Below are 23,763 nucleotides of genomic sequence, written 5' to 3'. Positions count from 1 at the left end.
ACTTCTATACTTTTCTTGCTCTACCTAGGCAAATCCTCCAATACCCCGGCCCTCCTCCCACTGCAGCCTGGGTCTGCCGCACCACCTTGGCCCCACAAAACTAGGACAACGGGAAATGGGAAATGGGAAATTCCATTTCCTATTCAAGGTGACATCGGAAATACCAATTAGGTTCTAAGAAATTACATTAAATATATTTAGTTAGTAATAAACATGACAATTAGGTGCCTGTTCGGCCTAGCTTCTATGCTATGTTGATAAGTTGCAGCACGTGTCGTAAATTTAGCAAATAAAATTATTTGAGGCTTTTATTATGGCGGATATTAAAATAAGAATTTATGGCCTAAGAGAAAAAAAATCTAGTTTGGAGCTTCTGCTTTTACTTCCACTCTAAAACACTTAGGCTGCGTTTGGTTGGACAACTAAGTTTTCGAGAACAACTTTTGTTGTTTCCGAGAACAGGGAATATTTCGGTACAAGATAGAACAATTGTAAATTTGTGTTTGGATGCATTTGGGGATGTTTTAGAGGATATCTTTAGTAGCGTTTGGATAAAAATTCTAGAACAATGTCTAAAATATAGTTTTAAAAATAAAATAATTAATTTATATTATTATATTTTATATAAAATTATTTTTATAGTAGTTATAATATAATATTTTATGTAATAATTTAATTTAAAATATTGTATTTATTTTATTATATATAATAATTTATTTTATGTAATAAATTTATTTTATATAATTTATTTATAATATATGTAATGAATAAAGTATAATACTAACAATATCCTTATAATTTTAATTAATAATATTATAATTTCAATATAAATTAAAAAATATATATAATACATGAAAAAATAATTTTTTATATATAATACTTAATATAAAATAAAATATTAAAATATTAAAATATAAATGATAAAACTTAATAAAATAAATAATATATCAAATTTAATTAATTTATATTATATAATAAAATTTAAGTATAAATATATTATCATAAAAATGATTTTTATATTAATATATTTATTTATATATCTATTTAACTAATAAAATAAAGAGAAGAACAAAGTTGTTCTCAGTTCCCCTAGGAACAATTTTTAACGGGTTGTTCGAGAACAACCTAGAACAACCCGCTTTAATCAAAACAACCCGTTCCCTCTAGTTCTGCTGGCGTTTGGCTAGAAATTGGAGAATATCCCCTTCTGTTCCGGGATATCTCTCGTGCCAAATGCACCCTTAGGTGTTGTTTGGCTGGGGTATAAGGGGAAGGGATAAGACCTTATTCCCCCCCTTGTACCCAAACAAAAAAAGAGTGAGGTGGGAACAAAAAAAGAGTGAGGTGGGAACAACAGTTCCCACCTCTTAACGTGTAGATCCCCTTAACGAGTAGATAACCTGTTAAGGAGTGGGAACTATTGTTCCCGCCCCCTAGGTGGGACAAGCTGGAACAAGCTTGTTCCAGCCTAGAGAGAGAGAGAGATAATTTTAAATTTATTACAAAGTTTATATTTTGTAATTTAAAAATTAAAATTTATAATTTTTTAAATTTTAAAAATTTCAAATTTAAAATTTGATATTTTTCATTTTTCAAATTTAAATTTGATCTTAAAATTTAAAATTAAAATTTTGAATTTTGAAATTGAAAAGTTAAAATTTTAAATTTAAAAATTCAAATATGAAATTTAAAAATTCAAATTCAAATTTAATGAGAGGGTAATATCATCATTTTTTATTTATAACTAACTGCCCACTATTCTTTTTATTCCATCTTATCTATCCAAACTCCAAAGGCTATTTTTCTTATTCTCGGGAACAATCCAATTTTCATCCAAATGCAAAATTGGTCTAGTTCTTGTTTATACCTGAACTTGTACCTATCCTTGGAATAAACAGTTCTTACTTATACCCGAACCAAACGAAGCCTTAAGGAATTAGATTTCCAAGTATAGAATTGGCCACAAGACTAATTAAAAGAAGTTGTTTGGGCTTATCCATCTGATTCTATATGGTGTGTGTTGTGTTCTATTCTTTACTTAGTAAATTAAATTACAAATGGACCATCTCCTGGATTAAAAAGAAAAAAATAAAAAGAGATATTAGGCTGAATTTCAACATAAGCATAGATTGTAGGGTTATTTTGAGTAGGTCATAATTTAAATTGACTAACCCAAAGTTTTATTTTATTAGGAAGAATAAGTGAGGGAAGAAATTACTTGTGGGATTGCCGCGGTTGAGGTCGTCTTCTATTTCTCCTCGGTTAGAAGATTAGGTCAGTTATACTGTATCCCCTTATAATAATTTTTTTATTCTTAGCTTTTGTTAAGATTTTAGTTCTATTATCACTAAATCGTTATCATTAAGTTAATTGTTAGTCTCATAACTATGCATTGGTATTTAACAAATTATTTATTATTTTTTCAGTTGTTTCGCTATAATGGATAAGAGTTGGATGACCAAACATAGAAATAGCGATGAATATAAAAAATGGAGTCTCAATTCTCAGGTATACTAATATGATAGCAAGTTATTATTAATAATACATTTGAATATTTTTTGTATTTTAGTAAAAGTAACAATCTTTATATTGTTTGATACTTTTTTAGGTTGTAGGTGCTGATATTAATCTGATTGATGCATTTTCTTCAAACCATCAATTATTGAATGCAAGTCATGAGCCTACAAGTGAAAGAAACCACCGCACTATTTAAACTTTTATAAACTATTGAAAATTCAACTATTGACTATCTTTAAAATTGTTTAAACTTTTTTTAATTTAGTGTGTTGCTACTATTGAACATATATTGAATGAAATTGTGTTCTAGATCACATGTTAAAGAGTTGGTTTGCTCCTTGTTGAGAATTGATTTAATTCTTGTTACTATATCATTTTGATTAAATGTTAAATTATCTTTTTTATTTTGTTTTTTGGGTGAGAAATATAATATTTGATTTGTGTTAATATTTAAGATAATATGATTGTCAATAAATTTATAAATTTTTGCTCATAATTGTATATCAAAATAAATATGAATATAATTTTTTTACTATATTTCTAATGTAGAGGCAGTTGAAATCGCCTCTACCTACTGTCTCTGCATAATAATATTTGTAGAGGCGGTTCAACCTGCCTCTACAAATTAATATTTGTAGGGGTAGTTTGTTCCATCTTTATATTATTACTAAATCATAAATAAAAACTATTAAAAAAATAATTAAGGAGAAATATTAGGGTGGTTAAAACCGCCTCTATATACCGCCTCTAAGCTCTCCCGGCAGTCCCTCAAACTGCCTCTACATTCTAGAGGGCTAGAGGCGCTGTCTACATCGGCGGCCAAGAGGTGGTTGCAAGAATCGCCTTTATGAATTGTAGAGACAATGTAAACCGCCTCTACAACAACTAGAAATCGCCTCTAGAACCGCCTTTTCTTGTAGTGAGTATAGCAGGAGCAATCGTCAATAAAAATTAGGAAATAGGATGCGCCATGACGTGCTCTTATATTCATAGATCTGCCTATGTCAAAATGAATTATCTCCAACGGATGAGTTGCCCAAGGACCTTGCAGGAAGGCTTTATATAGGCCTTTCCTGCTAAACGTAGTTCACAAGTAGGCAGGCTAATTCCAGCGAGTGGCCTCAAACGGCCTTCTTTAGTTAGTCTAGCCATTCTTTCTTGTCCAATGTGACCTAATCTCGCATGCCATTTTGTAGAATCATATGCAATGTTAGAAGAGACCAATAAAACAAAATTATTGTTATTATAAACAAAAGTTATGTCTAAATCTAAAACAAATTATTTGTTTAACAACCATAATCATAAAAGTCTTTGTGCAAATAAATAACTAATTAGGTGTCCTCAAATTGAAAAGAAAAATCTAATCTAAGTAAATGCTAAGAATGAGAATACATTACGTCGGACGCTAGGTGCCTGTAGCACATTATGTAATACCAAATAATGTTTATTGCGCAATTTGAGCTGATATACCCTAATTCCAAGGACTTCTTTCTCAATGTCGTTTCCCATGGTGACATAATGGCTGCCAGCAGTTACTTGACGGTAATCTACGTAACCTGCTTGATCTTGTGCTACATGCCTTATTACTCATATGTCTACAATCCAATTAGAGAGACAATAAGCTACAAAGACATGTGGACATACGTAATAAGAGAGCCAGGATTGGGATATACCTTTCCCGAATATCCACAGTTATAGCATTTTACTTTGTTTTTCTTTCCATGCCTGCCCTTGTGGCGCTTCTGGATTCCGCTCTCATCTCGTATGAGGTTTCCGGTGTTTGCTTGCCTATTTTCTTCATTAGGATGTTTGCGCTTAGGTCACTAGCTTTTGCATTGACCACCCTGGGCAACAAGTGCATTGGTACGGTTTGCCTCTTTGCGCTCCACTCGCAACCTTAACTGTTGAACTATGACATCAAAGGTCTTAATACCCTCATTATGGGTTAGCACCAACTTAACACCAAGATGACTCCGGTAAGGATCCAATAATCGATTGAACCTATTGTATGTTAGTAAGCTTACAATCAGCTTCTTTAAGCTCTCTAATCATAGTAGACACCATCCTCAAGTGTTCTGCTGTGGAGTTCTTGGGGTCCATCACGTATTGATTGAATTCGATTCAAGGCACGAAGTGTTGTGGCTGAAGTGCTACCATATTTCACTTTGAGCTGCTCCCATGTACTCTTAGCAGTCGCATAATTCTCAAATTTCTTGATCAAGTCTTCATGCATATATCTCAACATTGTGTATCGTGCGCTTTGGTGTTTCTCATACCACTTATAGGCTTGTAAGATCACGGCAGTGCTGAGCCGTCGAGCCTTCCTCGGGCTGAATCATATTTTTGGTCAGATGGCTGAGTACTTTCTTCTTATTGAGGAGATGTTGAATTTTTCTATGCCACATGTCATAGTTCGTTCCATCAAACCTATTTTGATTTAGCAAATCAACGATGGAAAAACTCTTAGAAGCCATATATCACTACATTTTAATGCTCAACATTTTAAATTAGGCACAAATATCCACGATCTTGTTCTCTAACGAATCTGATAATAAAATTTCTCACTACATTTTCAGATTGAAAATTTTGTTTTAGAAAGCTAACAATCATCTCATCCAATGCAGGTATAGTATATCAAACTGATTATGAATAAATCCACGTTATTAAGGGTGGAATTGGGCTCGGGCCTAAACAAGGCTCGACCCAATGAGCCATTTATAGGCTGGGCTGGGCTTTGGGTATTAAAATTATAACTTCGGGTTTGGGTAGGGCTTAAAAATTTAAGCCCAAAATACTTTTGGGCCGATCTGGACATGTCTAAGCCCGGGCTGATCTTGACCCGAAAGTCCGATACATTAGTTATCAAAATAAGATATTTAGTTTTATATATATAATATATTTGTCCTATAAGGAATAAATGATATATATAGTATATAGTATTATTAAGGATATACATTAGTATTATGTTATAAATATAACTAAATATTTAGTTTCCAAATGAGGATATATTATAAATAATATTTAAATAATATTATTATACACAATTATACATATCTATAACTTAAGTAAAAATATATAGTATGTATCATTTTATATAGTTATATACATAGAACTTAACATTATATATAAGAGTATAGCTACTATGCTATCGGAAGCATAAAAGATCTAGTGCTTTCGACTTTTTTGGTCCTTAGATAAGCCCCTTTAATCATTTTTAACCTTTGGATTGATACTATTACCCTGTAGGGACCACTCAACCCTAGGAGTACTACTCAACCCTAGGAGTACTACTCAACCCTATGGGGGACCGCAATCATCCTAACCGTGCAATTCTTGATCGAAGGGTCAAAAAATCAGAAGCATCAAATCCTCTATGCTTCCGATAGTATAGTAGCTGTAGCTCTACACTTATATAATATATCTTATTTATTAATATAAGAATATTTTATTTTATTTTAATTTTATACAATAAAAATATATTTGTACTATGTGACAAATACATAAAGTGGGCCTCCACAAAGCCCGATAGGTATTAGGCATTGGGCTTGGGTTTGGGTCGGGCCTTAATTTTTTTTAAAAAATTGGGTAAAAGCCCAACCCGAAGCTCGATATTTTTTTTTCGGGCTAGGCTTGCGTATAGTATGACCAAGCCCGATCCAATTCCAGCCCTACACGTTATTCATTAGTGATAAACTAGATGTAGTTATATCATTTAGTGGGAACAATAACGTATATTCAAAAATATGATATAAATCAATAATGTGCAAATATTAAAGCAAGTGGAGAAGGTTCAGTTAGTTAGAGGGTATGAGGTAGAAAACATATAATTGCCACTGGTTGTGGTTGCGAGTCCCTATACAAACGTCTTTTTCTCTTTTTTTCTCTTTTTTTTTTTTATTTTGTAAGGTCACCAAGACTAGGCCCCTGTGCCCAGTGCAAGAGGTGCGCAAGGGGGTCTCCCGCGGGCCTAGTGCCGGCAGCCCCCACGCGGGCTAGCACTCTGGTTGGCCTACACATGAGCAGGCTTGCGTGCTCGACCTAGCGGGGTGGGCGGCCCACCATGCGAATTAGATCCTTGCATGGGTGGGCCCTCATGGGCCCAGCACGCGGGCACCCCCTTGTTAGCGGTACGATCCCGTGTGGCCTATCTGGTTTGGGCCCACATGCGGCCCAGTCCGCAGATCGGGCTAGCACCTGGGGTTGGCCCAAAGTAATGGTGACCCTGCGCGTTGCCTCACGTGTGAGTTGGCCCTCTCGCGACCTAGTGCACAGAAGGGCTCAGTGCAACCTTGTACGCGGGTCTGTCTTGCACAACTTCGTGCTTGGTAGTCCAGCGCTTGATCCAATGTGTCCAACAACGTGCTTAAACCGTGCAAATCACACTCACAGGTGGAATCACATGTGATCCTTCGCTGTTCTTGGGTGTAGCTTTCTTGTTGCGTGCTACTCAGGACAATCCTGATCAAGAATACATATCGAAAATACACATATTAACTAAAATATAATAAGAGAAAACAAGGACAGTAAGGCACTTTGATACCAACGTTGAAAATTATGCACTAATTTATGGTGGAAATCACATTGTGACATCCCAATAGTCCCACAACGGATAATGTGGGAGAGTGTGATGGGTTTATAAGTGGACACACTAGTTATAATAACTGGTCTTTAGCATTTTGGGCCGGTGGTTTGGGCCCAACGACTTATTATTGTTAGCGAGTCGGGTCGTTACATTTGGTATTAGAGCCTGATAACCAGCCGGAAGTGTGAGATAAATCTCACATCACCTGGTGAATCTGGGGCTGTATGACTAGGCTGCGCTGATGAGGATGTTCAGCACCTAAACGAGGTATGCGACATTCCAATAGTCCCACATTAGATAATATGGGAGTGTGTGATGGGTTTATAAGTGATAGACACACTAGTTATAATAACTGGGTTTAAGCATTTTGGGCCGGTAGTTTGATCCCAACGAGTTATTATTGCTAGCATGTCGGGTTGTTACACATATAGATTTCACAAACCTTATCAATTTAGAATTAACGTCGCGGTTACCCATGGATCTTATTTCGGCTTGTTTTATGAACTCCTCGATCCTCCAGAAACCGTCTCAATTGCTAGCACGTTTTCCTTAGGAAATTGATCTTTCTCGTTGCGAACTGGCTACAAGAGTCGATGGTAGTACATTGCCCAAGTCCCTAGGATTTTTGTTGGTGCCCTAGAGTGAACCGGAGAGAGAATTTCCGTAGAGAGATAAATCTAATTTTTTCTTGGTGTAATTTGTGGCCCGTCAATCATGTATTTATTGACCATAGAGGAGATACTAATCTTATTTGATTCTAATATGATCCCACATAAATCGAGATTGAAACATGATAGGATTTATCTCTTATGTTTATTCCTTATCTCTCGTGGGCTAGGAATACTTGGGAAAAGTCCCAATGCGAACGAATGCTAAAACCTACGAACTATGCATAACATTATATCGATGAGTTTCCCTTGTGTTTCCTTGTTTCTTTTGCACCTATTCATATTTACACTGATGGATATATCCAATATTTGGACCTTTTGGTATTACTTATATTATTTTCTCTTGTTCTTTCTCTCTTTAATCTTCTTTTCTGACTCAGAAACCTAAGCTCACTCTAATACCTAGGGCTGGCAAACGAGCGAGCCGGCTCGCGTTCGACTCGTGTTCGGCTCGATATTCGGCTCGCTCGAGCTCGACTCGAAATTAAATGAGCCGAGCTTGAACAAAATAAAAGACTCGAAATTCATTTCAAGCTGAGCTTGAGTATTACTCAGCTCGTTCGAATTAGGCTCGAAAAGCTCGAATATATATATATATATATATATATATATATATATATATTATTTATATATATTATATATATATTATAGTTCGGCATATGTGCTTGTAAACGTACCAAGTATTTCGTGCTGGTAAATTGAATTTTTACGCTAGATCTACGCCTTTGATCATTTTCACCCGTTAGATTATACTATTCAACCAACCGCCCACTTAACCCTAGGGGCCCACATCATCTTAACCGCATATTCCTTAATCCAAGCGGTAAAAACTTACAAGCACCAATGACTGGTACTTTTAAAACATTAGGAGCTCAATCCTATATATATATATATATATATATATATTATATATTATATATTATATATATATATATATATATATATATTAATGTATTTAATTATTATATGGCTTAATTTTATTGGGCTATTATTATTGGCCCATAAAATAAACCCAACAAGTACAACCGTGCAATTGAGCCCAACTCTAAATTTACATAACACACTCTCTCTTTCAGACTTTCACTATTGCACATAACCTAAAATATGATAACATTCAAATTTTCAAATCCCTAATTTTTTCTTTCTCTCTCTCTCTTCACTCAGACCCTCACCCAGTCAGGCAGTCACCTAGCTCACATTTCTTGCAATTATTTTGTATTTTGAACTATTTGACATGTGCATCACAATTGCTAGATAATGTTCTATTAAAAATAAACTATTTGATATATTAATGTCGAGAATTTCAACGGCTCGTTTAGAGCTCGAGCTGGCTCGACTCGAATTAGGCTCGCTCGAAGCTCGGCTCGAATTAATTTCAAGACGAGCTTGAGCATAGATTTAGGCTCGAAATTATTTCAGAGCGAATTTGAGCTGACATAAGCTCGATCGAGCTCGGCTCGTTTCCACCCCTACTAATACCATAGCAGGTTCTTGTTGAGATTGTGAGATTCACCCAGAAGCAGGGCTTAAAAGGAGCTGTTGGAGGATGGAAAGATTTTCTGACACGCTATGATAAGAAATTTGGTTCTAGCTTAAGTGATCCTGCAAAAAGGTCTAAAGATATCTTGATTGCTTTTCTTGAGACGTTTCCTCAACAATTCCAGAAGGTAACCTGCATTCGATATTCTGAATTGTTAGGATTTAAGACTTCTATTGACTATTTATCTGCTGCTGGAATTTTGATATTTGTCTGCTTCTCAATTTTAGTATTTTGGCAAAATGGTCAAACGTCACTATGATCGCAAAACCATAGAGCAGTACATCAAGGACTATCCTGACAAGGAATCTCCTGAGCAGGTATAACTTGGATTTCTTTCTTTTGATCATTAGATAATACTCTATTGGATTAAATTTTAAACTTATTTAATGGAACCAGAAACATAAGTTTGTACATGGGATTGAACTTCATTTGTAGGACTCATATCTTGCTGTATTAATCGAGCCATTTTAAAAGGAATAGAAGTCTTTTGTCATCACTCTAATTAATCAGGAGATGCCTCTGATAACGAAAATGATGGTAGTGAAACTCTTGTTTACTGTCATAAACTTATTTTTCCACAAGTGCAGCACTAATAACTCCAAGTTTTTTGTCCATTCCACTGTTTTGTGATTCACCTGCTCTTGTATAGCTAATAACAGCATAACATGCCTTAAATATTGCTGGAATGGAAGTGTTGATCTTCGTTTTTACTTGTTCTTTGGTGTTCAACGGAAGGAGTAAAGTGCCTATTTGTATGCTCCATGTTGAATATTTGTCACGCCCCGGGGCCCTTTTTGTAAAGCCTTTTATGAAAGAGGTGTAATTTGAAAACTAGAATTTGCGAAAAACGCCCATTTTTTTTTTAACACCCAATGGGCGTATAGACCCGCCACAAATATAGGGACCCGTCCGTCAACACGGACAGAGTCTCCCCTTTATTTGCACAGTATAGCAACTAGATACAACATTACACAACCACCCATTTATACACACCAACTAGTATTCCACTCATATACATAATGCGGATGCACATACAACTAATCAGTCCTTAGCGAAAATGATGCATGCGCTGTATATTCAGCTAAGCACTCCTTAGGCGAAGATGATGCGAATGCACAATACAATAATTATTAAAAACCATCTATCATTTGAAAGTGTTTTTCACTCGGAAACTTTATTTTTAAAGTCCTAAGGATATGATAAAAAACTAAAATCATTTTGAAAACTGTTTTCCACACAAAAACATAGCCTTTTTGAAAACCGGCTACCACGAGGGTTAGAAAGTGCTTCGCCATAAAACCATAAAATCGATGTCATAAATTCACGTAGCCATGCCATAGTATAAATGTACAACCGATACCATTATTAACCGAGTATTTAAGCATCTAGAATCAAGCACACAATCAACTAACTGAACTACCACAAAATCTAGACTAAATATGGTAAATAAAAGGGGAAAAGTAATGTAACCGAAACTATGTAAAACGTATGGGATCGCTAATGCAGCTAGCTAAATCAAGACCTCACATCGCGACCTGATCAGCCTCTCCATTGGTACCACCTGTGAAAACCGTTAGGTAAGAAACCGACTTGAGATTTTCCAATGAGTACGACAAAGCCACGAAAGCGGGCCGTAATCATCGGGAAAGAAAGTAATAGATGTGTAGATAGATATGATAAATAGAAAAGTAAACCTACAACAGCAAGAAACATATATGTATGTCAAGATAAATAAACTGGAATGCCGTTATTGTAATGAAAATCTATTCACTATATGCCTAAAAGGACGAATAGTTCAATGTCTGTTCCCAATCCACAATCTGCCATATTGGTCTATTGACCTTAGGCACTGCCCACCACCGTAATGCACCGAACCTGATCCACACGTTATAATGAATGACTTATCCGGATAAGTACACCTCTAGTCGGTGGCTAGACTGACACAGTATCTATGAATATTCCCAAGTGCAGTGGCAAATCATAAGAAATGATCAATGAATCTCGGCGAAAAGCCGATAACCATGGCCTAAGCGAATGCTATGGCATATAAACGCCGAAATCTGAGACAAACGGTTTGAATCACACTGATATAAATTATGCCATGTCACCCGAACCTAAAGGTCCCCTGATAGTCATGAGATATAGAAACCTACTCTACAATACATGTCAAGTACGAGACCTACTACTATGCTAGGTAGTAATATATGCCAAAAATGAAGTAGGTAAGCAGTCATGTAAAGAAGAATATAAGTGTCGCAGATTATAAGGAAAGAAACTAGGTAAATACAATTTCAATGAGTACTAGCTCGAAACACCCACCTCTATTGGGATCGTCACCTGGGTCGTCGACCTCCTATTGGTGCCCCAAACTACCAGCCGGACCTATGCAAAGTCCAATAATCCGTAATTAGCCCAAAATCCGCTAATTACAAAATCCATGACTTTAGTCACGAATCCCATTTAGAAGTATGTTCGATTTTCGGATTCCATTTATCGGCCACCAAAAACTCGCTTGATCGTCGCACTGACTTGTCGGAATACCACCCCAACCTACGGGTATCCCGAAACAAGATGATTACCTAATCTACCTCACCTGCTATCTCAAAATACCAATTTTATGCTGTTGGGATAGCTGCACGAAAAGTGCATTAAAGCGGAAAAAATCGGGACCTCGAACATTGCCGATTTGGTTTCCCGGGATTCCTATTTCGGTACCGAAATCACTCACAGCCCTCTTGCTGTGATTAGAGGTGTCAAACCTCACCATATGATCAGTCAATAAGGGCCCAATCACTGTTGTGAATAATTGCAACCCGCATGACATGATTTTGCACCATGATTTTTGCATTTGATGGTCTGGTTTAGCTCCAAAGTGTTCTGAAATACTTCGAAAGTCACTCAACCTTCCTTACTATCCCAAAACACTCACTTTTGGGTGTCGGGACAGCCGTATGCCAATTGGTGCGAGAACGGGTGAAACATTCCAAATTTAACCTTATCGGATTTTCAAAAATTTTCGATTTTGGTCCCGAAACCCATCGTAAACCCACCCACTGTCCTTTGACGCATGGGACATCGAGGTATTCAGCCCACAACTCTCCATGACAGATCCTGGGCATTCACATTACTTAAACACAAATCCTGAACCAAAACCTCAATTTTCGATCGGCGATTTTGCTGCAATCCGCACCAGAACCCTAATTACGTTCCATAAAAGCAATCGAACCTTGGACAACCAGTTTGAAAGTCCACTAGCAGTGGGATCACGCTGCCCGAGGTAGCCCCTATGCTGCAATTGCATAAAAGACCCCTAACAACACATAATTGCATAATTAATATAGTAAATGTGTCACGCCTCGGGCCCCGCCTATTTGGCCGAGTTCGGGCGCGTCGACAGACCGCCGAACGGACAGAGTTTCCCCTGTACGTTCTAGGCGTCGCAATCAATACAATGAACATTACAAGGGTTCCAACCAGGAACAGATATCAATCATGATTGCATAAGGAAAGTATCACAACATAACACATCCTATGTTATTACATGCATTCACAATAATATATTTACTTTACATCCAACTCCCAAATGCAATTAAGTTATTACATCATTTGCTTATTACAAATTGATACATTGTATTCTTTTCATTTTCCAAACCCCTAGGCTATGTCGATGGGGTATTGCTATCGCTGGTCTCTGGGTAGGGCGCTATCTATGGAGCTACGCCCTTTCCTCGCGCCGCCGCGCCGCTCACGTGCGAACCTGAAACACCCCAAAACAACGTGGGGTGAGAACCAACTCCATGGTTCCCAGTGGGTACGGCCACCCAAGGGAGGAGCTCGACCAAATGGTCCAAGGAGGCAACAACACGTTAGTTCAATAGATAGATATGAAATCATAATTTAAATGCAACTAACATATATCATGCTTTGCCTCACAATATGCAACAGGAATATTATGCAACTATGCAACTGTATAAACAACTAGTAGATATGTTAATTCTACATTTACTTTGCTAACTTTAGTTCTTACCTTTATCACTAGCTTATAAGGTTTCTATTAACCTAATCAAGCTAACCACCCGACTCGGCCTCGAGTCAATCGTCCGCGGATAGTCCGCGCACTGGCTGCATCTCAGCCTGGCTGCCGTCACAGCCTACCGCACCTCTGACTTAACCATCTGGCAGCAAATTCATCGTATCGACCCAACAATGACTCAAGTCATGACTTAGCCACCTGGCGGCGAACTCATCGCATCACACCCAACAATGGCTCAAATCTTGGCTTAGTCATCTGGCAGCGGCCACTCGCTCTCACCCAGCAATGGTTCAAGTCAATCTAGGTGGCATCATCTGATAAGCTAATGGGCGAGGAGAACCACACATACCCAATTCCAGCTTATTCTCATGGCATCCCGGGCGAGGAGAACCACACATACCCAATTCCAGCTTATTCTTATGGCATTCCGGGCGAGGAGAACCACACATACCCGTTGAATCACTGCCAGGCGAGGAGAACTACACATACCTGCAGTTATGATTCGCTTGCCATCTCTTTTACCACAAGTGCCACTGCTTCCTTTGCGGCCACTTCACTAGGGATTCCGGAATCCATTTCACGACTCAAGGAAACCCTATAGTATCGGCCTATCTAGGTCCAGTGTCCTTTTCACCCTAGGTCCAACTGACTCTAGGTTCAATGCCTTTATCACGTATCCTAGGTTTACTTTAACTCTAGGCTCAATTCTCAACCTATGTTCTCGACACTAGGTTAATACCACACACCTAGATTCGATTAACTCAAGGTTCATTCTCAACCTATGTTCTTTAACACTAGGTTAGATGCTACTCGATCTAGTTCACATGACCCTAGATTCATTCACCACCTATGTTCTTTAACACTAGGTTAAGTGCCATTCGATCTACTTGACATCCTATTGTCATCTCGAGTCTACATGTACACGAATCTTATCCAACATGCTCATTATACACATATGTATTAATATGCATTTACTTACTAGCATGTACTATCAATGCATTATCATGCAAATATCACTAGCATGGTTTCTTATCATATTAACATGCACATTACATTTAGCATTTCTAGACTATGTCATTATGTCAATAAGCATTATCCAACATGATCTCATAACTCATAGGATTAACAATATGTTAACTTCTATTCATATATCCATGTTCTCTAGCATGCTTTCATACTTGTCAACATAAGTCTATAATGCTATTATGTTCATATGCACAAACATCTATGCATCAACAAGAATTTACATTCTCTTAGACATAACGGCGACCTAGTCGCTTCGGTAAGCACAACCCATCTTAACTTACTCTCCGATTGCTTGTACTCACTTGCAATCGGCCGCCTGCGACACCCGCAATCCGGTTTGGCTCGAACTCTCGCGCGACCACCCAAACGATCTCCGATTTGCGATCCGAAAATTAAAGGTCTTCGGTTATGTGCCACGGTGCCCCAACATAAGTCTATAACGGCTCGACGAATTGCCGAACCGACTTCGCCAACGCGTTCGTTTACCTAGCAATTAGGTTTACGGAAGGTCAAATTAGATCAAACCCTCATATTTCCAAAAATTGCACTTTGAACCCTAGGTTTCATCTATTGCAAGAATACACAATATAACCTTGGATTCAAGCAATAAAACATCTAATTAGCATCTAAGAATGCCACTAAATCCATTTCTATAGCATATAGAGCTAATCCTAGAGATCTATCATGAGAGGGCTCAAGAAGCTCACCTCAAAATTAGCTCCAAACCATAGAGAAGATAAAGAAGATGAAGACGATTCACCTACAAGCTTCAATCTCCACCAATTTCTTTAATTTTGGAAGAGATTTAGAGAGAGAAATGGAAGTTTTCTCTCTCCCTTCCATGCGTGTGTGTATGCGTATGTGTGTGTGCGGTTTGGGGCTGCTGCGGCTGAGGAAGGAGAAGAAAAGGGATTAAACCCCTTTTTACAACTTAGTCCCTCACCTATGCACTATTCACTTCGGGCAGTTTAGAAACTGACATTTTTTGCCGGAGCCCTTCTGAATGTCCGTTTGAGCTCAAATTTGACAGGCAGGCTCGATTTTACTTAATAAGTCCAAAGAAATTTTAATATTTCAGTTTCGACCTCGTTTGGTCACCGAAAACTGTACCAAACTGTAATCTTTATCAGATAGCTTTCGGATTCTATTTTTCACCTTCCGGGTGGCAGAATGGCATGAAACTTTAAATCTAGCCTCATAAAAATATTTCTGACATCTCCGCCAATTTTCATAATTTTTTGACACTGCATTTTCTGCTAATTTATCTGCCCCGTTTCTTACAGAAAATTCTAAATTTTCTGTTTTCGCTCCGATTTCAGCACAGGTCATTCCCAACTTATATTTCACTTCTCTAAATCCAATAAAAATAGTATCTCATACTATTTTTATTTATTTTCACTTTTATATTTAATATCCGGTATGTTACATTCCACCGCAACCTCACCGGAACCATTTAAATGTACACTGTAACTTCATAGTTTTAGAAGTCCGGTACCTTACAAAATGCTAGTGTTTTAGTCTGTCACCGATGATTCCGCATTTCGGAACAGGATAGCAGGGTCCAAGAAACCCTAGCGCGAGCCTTGTTTTGGAGCTTTCTTATTCTCCTCAGGCTTCGGCTGCTAGCGGCATCGAGCTCGGTAGGGGAGGGTCGAGGCCGACCAGACAGGGTTAGGGGAGGTAGTAGCCGACAACGAAAGGCGGTAGCAGTGTCGGCGCTAGGAAGCTCGCGGCCAAAACCTAGGGCTCTCGGCTTAGGATTTAAACATCGGCAAAAGGGGAGCCCTGGGTTGTCAGGGCAGCGCCGAAAGATGTTCTGGGGTTGCCGGAGGTGGATCGCTACGACGGGGAGTGGTAGAGGCGACGACCAAGATCTTGGGGCCAAGATCACCCCACCAACCAGCAAGTTGGGCGAGGGGGGGAGGGATCGCTTGGGTAGCGCTGGGGTGGGTCACTGGACCTGCGGAGGGCCGGCGGTGATGACAGGAGGTGGCGCGGCCTCCTAGAAGATCCTCGAGTTCAAGATTGGGGGGGAAGGGGGGTAGAGGGCTGGGGATTGCCTTGTCGGGGCTTCGTTGGCCGGGGTTTGTGGGAAGGTACGGAGGTGGCGGCGGGGTTGCTGTGAAGAGAGTATGGCGACTGGGGGGTTTGAGGGAGAGAAGATATTAGCGTTTGGATTAAGTAAACCCTAATAGCAATTTTTATAATGATTGAAAAATCGCTCAGAAGTCCCCTGAACCTTTAATATCACAGCCTGTGTAATTTGCGAAAGCCTTCTCCCAGCCACTTTTTGCAGATTTCTGTACATAAAATAAAGCACCTAATTACAAATTTCCAATTTTCGGCGAATTTTCGGTTTTCACTTTATTTTCCGCTTTTCTTGCGTCAAATCCAAAAACGGACTTTACCACGACTTTTGGCACTGCCAGGCCTTTCAAGTGGTGATTTCGTTTCGTCAGATTCCGTTTTTGTTACGCAAAGTTAGTCTTCTCTTTCTCGAAAACCAAATTTCGACTAAAAATTCAAAAATCAAATTTCTTAAAAAAATTAAATTTTGCTAGTCTCTACAATATTGTTGGAATGTAAACCTATATGTTTGGGTGGGGTAATTTTGGGTTTGGGTCACTTAACCCCTTGAGTTTCAGGTTTAAGGTTTCTTGGGTTTGGATTGTTTCAAGTGTTGAGTTGCAGGTTGCTTGAGTTCAGGTCACCTTGGGTCTTCACTCACTCTGGTTCATATTAGGTATCAGACTCTTGGTTTGGATTGTCTTGGGGGCCTGGGGCTCAGCACTCCATGATTTGATTTGCTTTGAGCTTTAGGATGCTCAAATTTCAGGTTGTTCTAATCTGGGGCAATTTGAGTTTCAGGTCTTTTGTGTCAGCTTTTAGTTCTGTTGTTAATTGCGATGCAGGTTACTTCAGGTTTTGGCTTGCTCTTGGTTTCGGATCTTTTCGGTTTAAATATCACGCCCTGGACTTCAGCGGAAGCTCACCAGTCACGTGTACAGACCCGCCGTGTACACCACAACCTCAAGTGTACACCAGACGTCTACAATTAACACAATAAAAGCATAACATCTTAACCTGGTAATCAGAGCAAAACTTAAAAATTCATAAACTTATATAACACATAACCTTATTACAACTGATAAGAACAGAATACATTCTACATAAACCCAGTATACAATACTGAACTAAACTAGAAAGGCTGGTATGGTTCCATCTATTTAACATCGAGGAGGCTCTAGCTATCCGCTCATCCCTTGCCAGGAACCCTAGCCTTTCTCGCTGTGGAAGGCTCTGTACAAAAACAACCAACAACAGAGCGTGAGAACTATTAAACAATAGTTCCCAGTGGGTAAGCCGCCGAGAGTGGCGAAGTACACCACTAGGTCAACTGAGGCATGAGTCAACAACAATAAGTAAATAAAGTAAATGCAACAAGTAAATGAAATACATCAACTATAGCATGCCTCACCAGATATGTTTCTAACATGTCTTATGTACTAGTTTATCATAACGAGTTCTATGACCTATGCTAATTAACAGTTTAATTAGCTATATGTCAGGCTGTATGCAGAATAGCATCATTATAATTTAACTAGCTAATGACATCATATAGCTATTTCCCTACACTAGCAAGAGTGTAAACATTCAGGAATTATCACTAAACTATTGACCAACAGGGATGTCAACCTTCTAGTATACTCAATACTAGGTATATTCAACTAATGACATAAAGTATTTTTACTACTATGTCCATCTAAGGTTAAAGTTTCTAACATTAACCCAATTAACAAGAGACTTACATATGGTAAAGTTCCAGCCCGTGCTGTGCCTAATGGCTTCGTGGAAGTCAACACTATCCACAGCAATCCACTTCGGCGCTCAGTCTTGTACAGAAGCGAGCAATCTGTCGCTAGGCTAACTCCGAAGTGCCGGCTTGTGGGGCGCGACCCTCACAAGCATATGCGAATGAGCACATTGGCAAGCAAGCGTAATCCATAGCATAGGTATCACAAGTTCATCATGTCTCTAACATGGAATCTCAACTCGACACAAGGTCGACAATTAACACTAAGTCATAATCCACTATCAACTACTTGGTGACATGTTTCTACCAATTGATAGTATGACTTAACAAGTACATGTTTTACGTCATATTGATGTTTCTAACGGGCTATACCCTCATACTCACATATAGTTCTTCTCACTACTCCCTATACATAAGGAAAGTAGTTTACTAAGGTCATACTCAATGACTCATTTTAGTGTTCATGTAACTCGTGGCACATATTCTATGGTTCTATAAAAACCTCCACTACCTGGAGTAAACAAGTATTAAGCAAACACTTCTACTCGACTACACACGTATATCCTCATGTCCAATTCTAGTTATTTAACTAGAACATATTCACTAGTATAAGATTCATATTATATTATAATGCCCAATTCTAGTTACTTGACTAGATCATCTAGATAAGAACATGAAATTCATGCTATCTCTATTCCGTCATTTCGTGAAAGCAATAACCAATACAAATATGCGAATCATCCTCTACTATACTTTTAACATGATTTCCATATAAATATATGATACAGGATGTGCTAAGAGTTCTGTCATCATGTCTACAACATGAAATTGCATGAATTTAACTTAAAGATTAACCACTATAATGCATCATTCACTTAGTTATACATCTAAACTAAGTGTCGTCTTCATAGCTTTATATCCCTTCATTCGTGAATGATATCCTATTTAACTTGTCTACACAAATATACAATATCAAGTATTGCATATTAAACAAGCAAATGTTCTATTTATGCAAAGCAATTTCATAATTCTCTCCTACTACATAGAGATTTCCTTTAATCCGATATACTATGCAGATTTATGCATGTATCCATCCATTCAAATATACACATATATTCACATGAATATGCAACAATTCCACTTTCAGATGTCAAGAAGACATAGAGGGAATTTACCCATTTCGGTAAGGTCAAACCCACCAAATCGCCATCGACTTTTGTCGATCCCGTAAGCGAAGATGTTCTCTAGCTTCCAAGTGCCCTAGCAGGTATACTAATCCAGTTAGAAGTTGAACTTCAACTTTTACTAAAAATCTCATGTATGCATCCAATCTAGGTAGAATCATACCTAGTTTAGAATCCACACTTGAACTTTACTTCAAATCAGGTTGAAGTACATTAAAGCAGCTTTTAAGAATCATCAAAACTCAGCTCAAGGTGATCTGAAGCCTCCAAGCACCCTAGCAAATATCCCCAAATTCAGCTAGAAGCTTAACTTCAATCTCTACACGTAAATCTCACCTATTTACATAGTTTAGGCTTAGAATCTTACTTAGTATAGTATCAAGGCTTAATTCTTCACTTCGGTTCAGATTGGAACATCGAAACCGGCCTTCGAAAGCTCCCCAAGCTCAGCCAAAAAGGATCTAATACCCTGCTGAAAATTCTGTTGTAAACATACACCATAGACTTCATCACTACTCCACCAACACATACCAACTAGCAAAAAGTTAGGTTGCTCACCTTGCACGGCTCCAACTCAGGTTGAAGCACCTCAAAGTCAGCTCATAAGAGTCACTAAACTCAGCTCAAAGGAGTCCAATTCCTTGCTGTGAACCTGCTGTGGACTGCATTAAAACTGCTTCAACACTTCAATCAATACATCCAACTAGAGGGCTAGTAGGTAGTATACCTTCCAATAGCTTTAGTTCAGCTTTTCCTTAGATTAGAGTTGATAAACCACAGCCAAACTTTCTTCCACAGCTGCTGGTAGCATCTCCCACACCAGCTGCTAGCAAAGCAACCAACAACATGCTCAACTTCACTACTAACCACTCAAACTTAGTAGCTAGTAGAATCACTTACCTCACAAGACTTTAACTCCGCTTCTCACTGAGTTTGGGCTGCGAAAAGCCTCCAGAACTTCTCCCTCTGTCCTTCTATAACAGCTTCAAAGCTTCCTAACCAGCAAGTATCAAGAGAAGGAAAGGAAACAAGCTCAAATCCATCTTTTCCACTCAATCATGGAAAAACCTAGAGAGAGAAAGAGAGAAAGGGTTCTTACCCTGTTCCCTGCCCCCAACCTGATAAGAACAAGCTGAGACTCGAGCTGGACTGATAAAGGATAAGCTCAAAGGGTGAAATACCCAAAACAACCTCAGCCACGCAGCTGCTGTGTGCTGGGTACCGGTACTCATGCATACTGGTACCGGTACTCTGTGCCAGGTCCAGAATTTGCACGTTGCAATGCACTTTCGCTCTTCCGGCCGCTTAATCACTCATGTAGCTTGCTGAAAACCTCTTGGCAACCCTTCAAAAGCTGTAGAATAGTTTCAATTACTATTCTAACACTCAAACTTCGCAATTGCTAAAATTCAGTGTACTACATTAAAGGTCATGTGGGTCATTGGATGTAAATTTTGGGTTTCTTGGGATTTAGACCAATTTGGGTCTAGGTTGCTTTTAGTCCATTTGTTGACATTTTATGTCGGGTTGGATTAATCCAGCTTAGTTTCTGGCACGACAGGTTGGCGTGGGTCAGTGTTTTCTTCTGCTGGTGTAAGTGTAGACTAAACAATGCAATACGGAGTGTGTAGATTTATATTAATAAGTGGACTTGTACTACAGATATAGATACTAGCAAATTGTAGAGAGACGATGTTGCGAGAAAGCTAATAGTGGAATTGTATTAGTAGGGTAACTGAACCTCCAGCTATCTTTTAGGTTACTTTGATTTCTATTTGCTTGTTTTGTCCGACCATTGTTGGTCAATCTCAGTTTGCGATAATATCTGTTATTTATAATGGTTTTAAATGTTCAGTTTTGAATCTTGAATATGCAGAGATTGGTCCGGTTGACGATGGAAAACCCGCAGCACATGCAACATTACTTTTTTCCATCCTATAATGAGGTTTGTCTGCTTCATCATTTATGTTTAATTTGAACAAGCTACCATTACTTAGTAAATACTGCTTACTAAATACTACTCAGGGCCCTGATTTGAGGTTAACTAATGCAAGTCATTAATTTTATGCATGCCCAATTAATGCATCTAGAAGTTTTGCCTTAGTGTCTCTCATTCTTTTTCATAGTTGGTTAATATGTTATATGCAATCATGAAATTTCAGGGTTGACATGTTGGCAAATGATGGAGTGATACTTAATGAGAATGATTATTGAGTTATCTGTAATCATATCATTTCGATTTTCATTTTAATAAGTTTGATTACTATTGTAAATGATCATATATTTGGCCTTAAAACTGCAGTGAACTTTTAGCCTTCGGAATATCATGTTCTATATGTTAGTATAAGACTTCCATGTCATTTTAGGTTAACTCTAAATTTTTAGATTTGTTTGTGAGCTCTAAAATGTATTTCTTCTTGAATGATGATAATATATTTTTACTCTTAAGAACCTTAATTGTCCAACTTAAAACATGTATAGGACCTGCTGTTGTGTTTTCATTAGCGTTCCATTTGTTTACCAGACCATAAAATGTATAGGACCTGCTGTTGTGTTTTCATTAGCGTTCTATTTGTTTACCAGACCACCTTTTATGGAAAAACTCCTTTTCTATTGGCAGTTCCTAAATGATCATGTTCAAAACAGTAAATTCTCTTTTCATTCTCATTTTAGTTATTACTGATTCTTAGCTCATAGCATGAAGTATCCTTTTGGGTAAATAACAATTTTGGTCCTCAAACTATGAGGCTTGTGACACTTTGGTTATCAAACTTTAATTTGTTCTAATTTCTAGCTCGAACTTTCTGAATTGTTGCAATCAAGTCCCACAACCCAATTTAATTGGCTAAATATTGACAAATTATTGATACAGAAGTGATATAGCATCTTAATTATTAGGTAAAAATGTATAGAACTTTGGACCATTTTGAGTTGGCTACTTGACCTTTCAAAATTTTGATTTTACTACTTAGGTTTTCAATTTGTTTGATTTGAGTCAGTGAATGACACTTTGACTGCAAAATTTAAACTAATTACTTTAATGAATTTATAATTGCGAAAATTGCATGAAGTATACTAATTAAACTTGTAAAGATAAACGACGGGTTCAAATTTTGAAATCAAAATGCCGTTGATTGATTCAAATCAAACAAATTGAAAAGCCAAGTAGTAGAATAAAAAATTTGAAGGATTAGGTAGCCGACTCAAAATGGTCTATAGTTCAGGTTAGTTCTATATGTTTTTACCTGATTATTATCTCATCATCAATCACAATATTTCCACATTTCTTGTACGTCAATAATTTGTCAACATATAGTTTATTAAATTGGGTTGTGGGATTTGATTGCAACAATTCAAAAAGTTATGCGCCAAAATTGTAACAAACTGAAGTTTGAGGACCAAATTCTCACGCTCATTGTTTGTGGACCAAATGTGTAATTTAGCTATCCTTTTGAATGCTAAGTTTGGCAAAAATTTTATTGTTTTCATCCGTGGTCCTAATTTCAAATACTCTCCTATGAATAAAATTTGATTTCATTTACTTGTTCGTGTCCTTTGCTTGGTACATTGGTAATTCTTGGACTCGAAACCACATAGTTGGAGGTTCAAAATCTTGAATCTAGACACTTCATGCAAAAGTGCTCTAGGTTAGTGATACCGTCATTACCCTCCCCTAACATCCCACTTTGGTATGACATAACTGGGGAGAAGCATTTATATTCATTCGCCAGTTCATCGTGAGAGCTCTTTGAGAACTAAACTGGGCAGTGACATTTGGATTTAAAAACTTTGACAATCAAATCTTTGATTTAAAAATCCATTTTAGTGTCACTCTAGCGCCCCTAACCAGATTCATTTTCAGATCTTATGTGATAAAATTTCTTGTCAGGGGTGGAAGGTAATGACAATAGGCAAAACCTCTGAGGTGATGAACTCAAAAGCGATGATTTCAATTGATTGTGAGATGGTCCTTTGCCAGGATGGTACTGAATCAGTCGTCAAAGTATGTGCAGTTGATCAAAATTTGGAGGTACAGTGCCTATTGCATTAGGAGACAATTTCAGGAGACAGTCTTTATGAGCAAGCGATGAAATGCAAACTTTTCTATTCAATGAATCGTATAATAGACTAATATTTGTATGAGTCCAGTTTTCTTCATGCGGGAGCATTTCTTTGGTCACTTGGTTACAAGTTTCTAATGGATTTAGGTTAAGCTGAACAAAGTTGTAAACCCCAATAAAGCTGTTGCCGACTATCGAACTCACATCACTGGCATATCGGCTAAAGACTTGGAAGGAGTTACTTGTTCATTAGTTGATGTACAGGTAGTCATTTTCTGTCTTATGCAGCTACCTTTTGATCTTTCTACGTTGAAGTAACATTGTTTGTCCCCTACATT

General features: G+C 37.8%; 1 protein-coding gene and 1 long non-coding RNA gene across 7 annotated transcripts in view; one reads left to right on the top strand and one right to left on the bottom strand.

Moving 5' to 3' along the window:
* LOC109703689 (small RNA degrading nuclease 1-like) overlaps positions 1–23,763 on the top strand; it is a 31,963-nt gene that overhangs the window by 2,049 nt on the left and 6,151 nt on the right. For 3 of the 6 annotated variants that reach the window (XM_020224430.1, XM_020224424.1, XM_020224412.1), the window contains exons 4-10: positions 2,193–2,274; positions 2,427–2,508; positions 9,255–9,434; positions 9,535–9,624; positions 21,241–21,309; positions 23,254–23,394; positions 23,573–23,689. In XM_020224430.1, the coding sequence (XP_020080019.1) occupies positions 2,440–2,508; positions 9,255–9,434; positions 9,535–9,624; positions 21,241–21,309; positions 23,254–23,394; positions 23,573–23,689 (666 nt within the window). In that variant the 5' untranslated portion in view covers positions 2,193–2,274; positions 2,427–2,439. Of the gene's footprint in view, positions 1–66; positions 149–2,192; positions 2,275–2,426; positions 2,509–9,254; positions 9,435–9,534; positions 9,625–12,877; positions 13,173–21,240; positions 21,310–23,253; positions 23,395–23,572; positions 23,690–23,763 lie in introns of those variants that run through there. The other 3 variants (XM_020224419.1, XM_020224444.1, XM_020224436.1) reach the window with 3 other exon arrangements.
* On the bottom strand, positions 19,340–20,183 carry LOC109703726. The gene is made up of 3 exons (XR_002214001.1): positions 20,092–20,183; positions 19,528–20,016; positions 19,340–19,440 (listed from the first exon to the last, which is right to left on the bottom strand). It is a non-coding gene; the product is annotated as an uncharacterized LOC109703726 (long non-coding RNA).

The sequence above is a fragment of the Ananas comosus genome, linkage group 2 (assembly GCF_001540865.1).
Source record: "Ananas comosus cultivar F153 linkage group 2, ASM154086v1, whole genome shotgun sequence".
Lineage (NCBI taxonomy): Eukaryota > Viridiplantae > Streptophyta > Magnoliopsida > Poales > Bromeliaceae > Ananas > Ananas comosus.
This window is presented reverse-complemented; position numbering and strand designations above follow the sequence as displayed.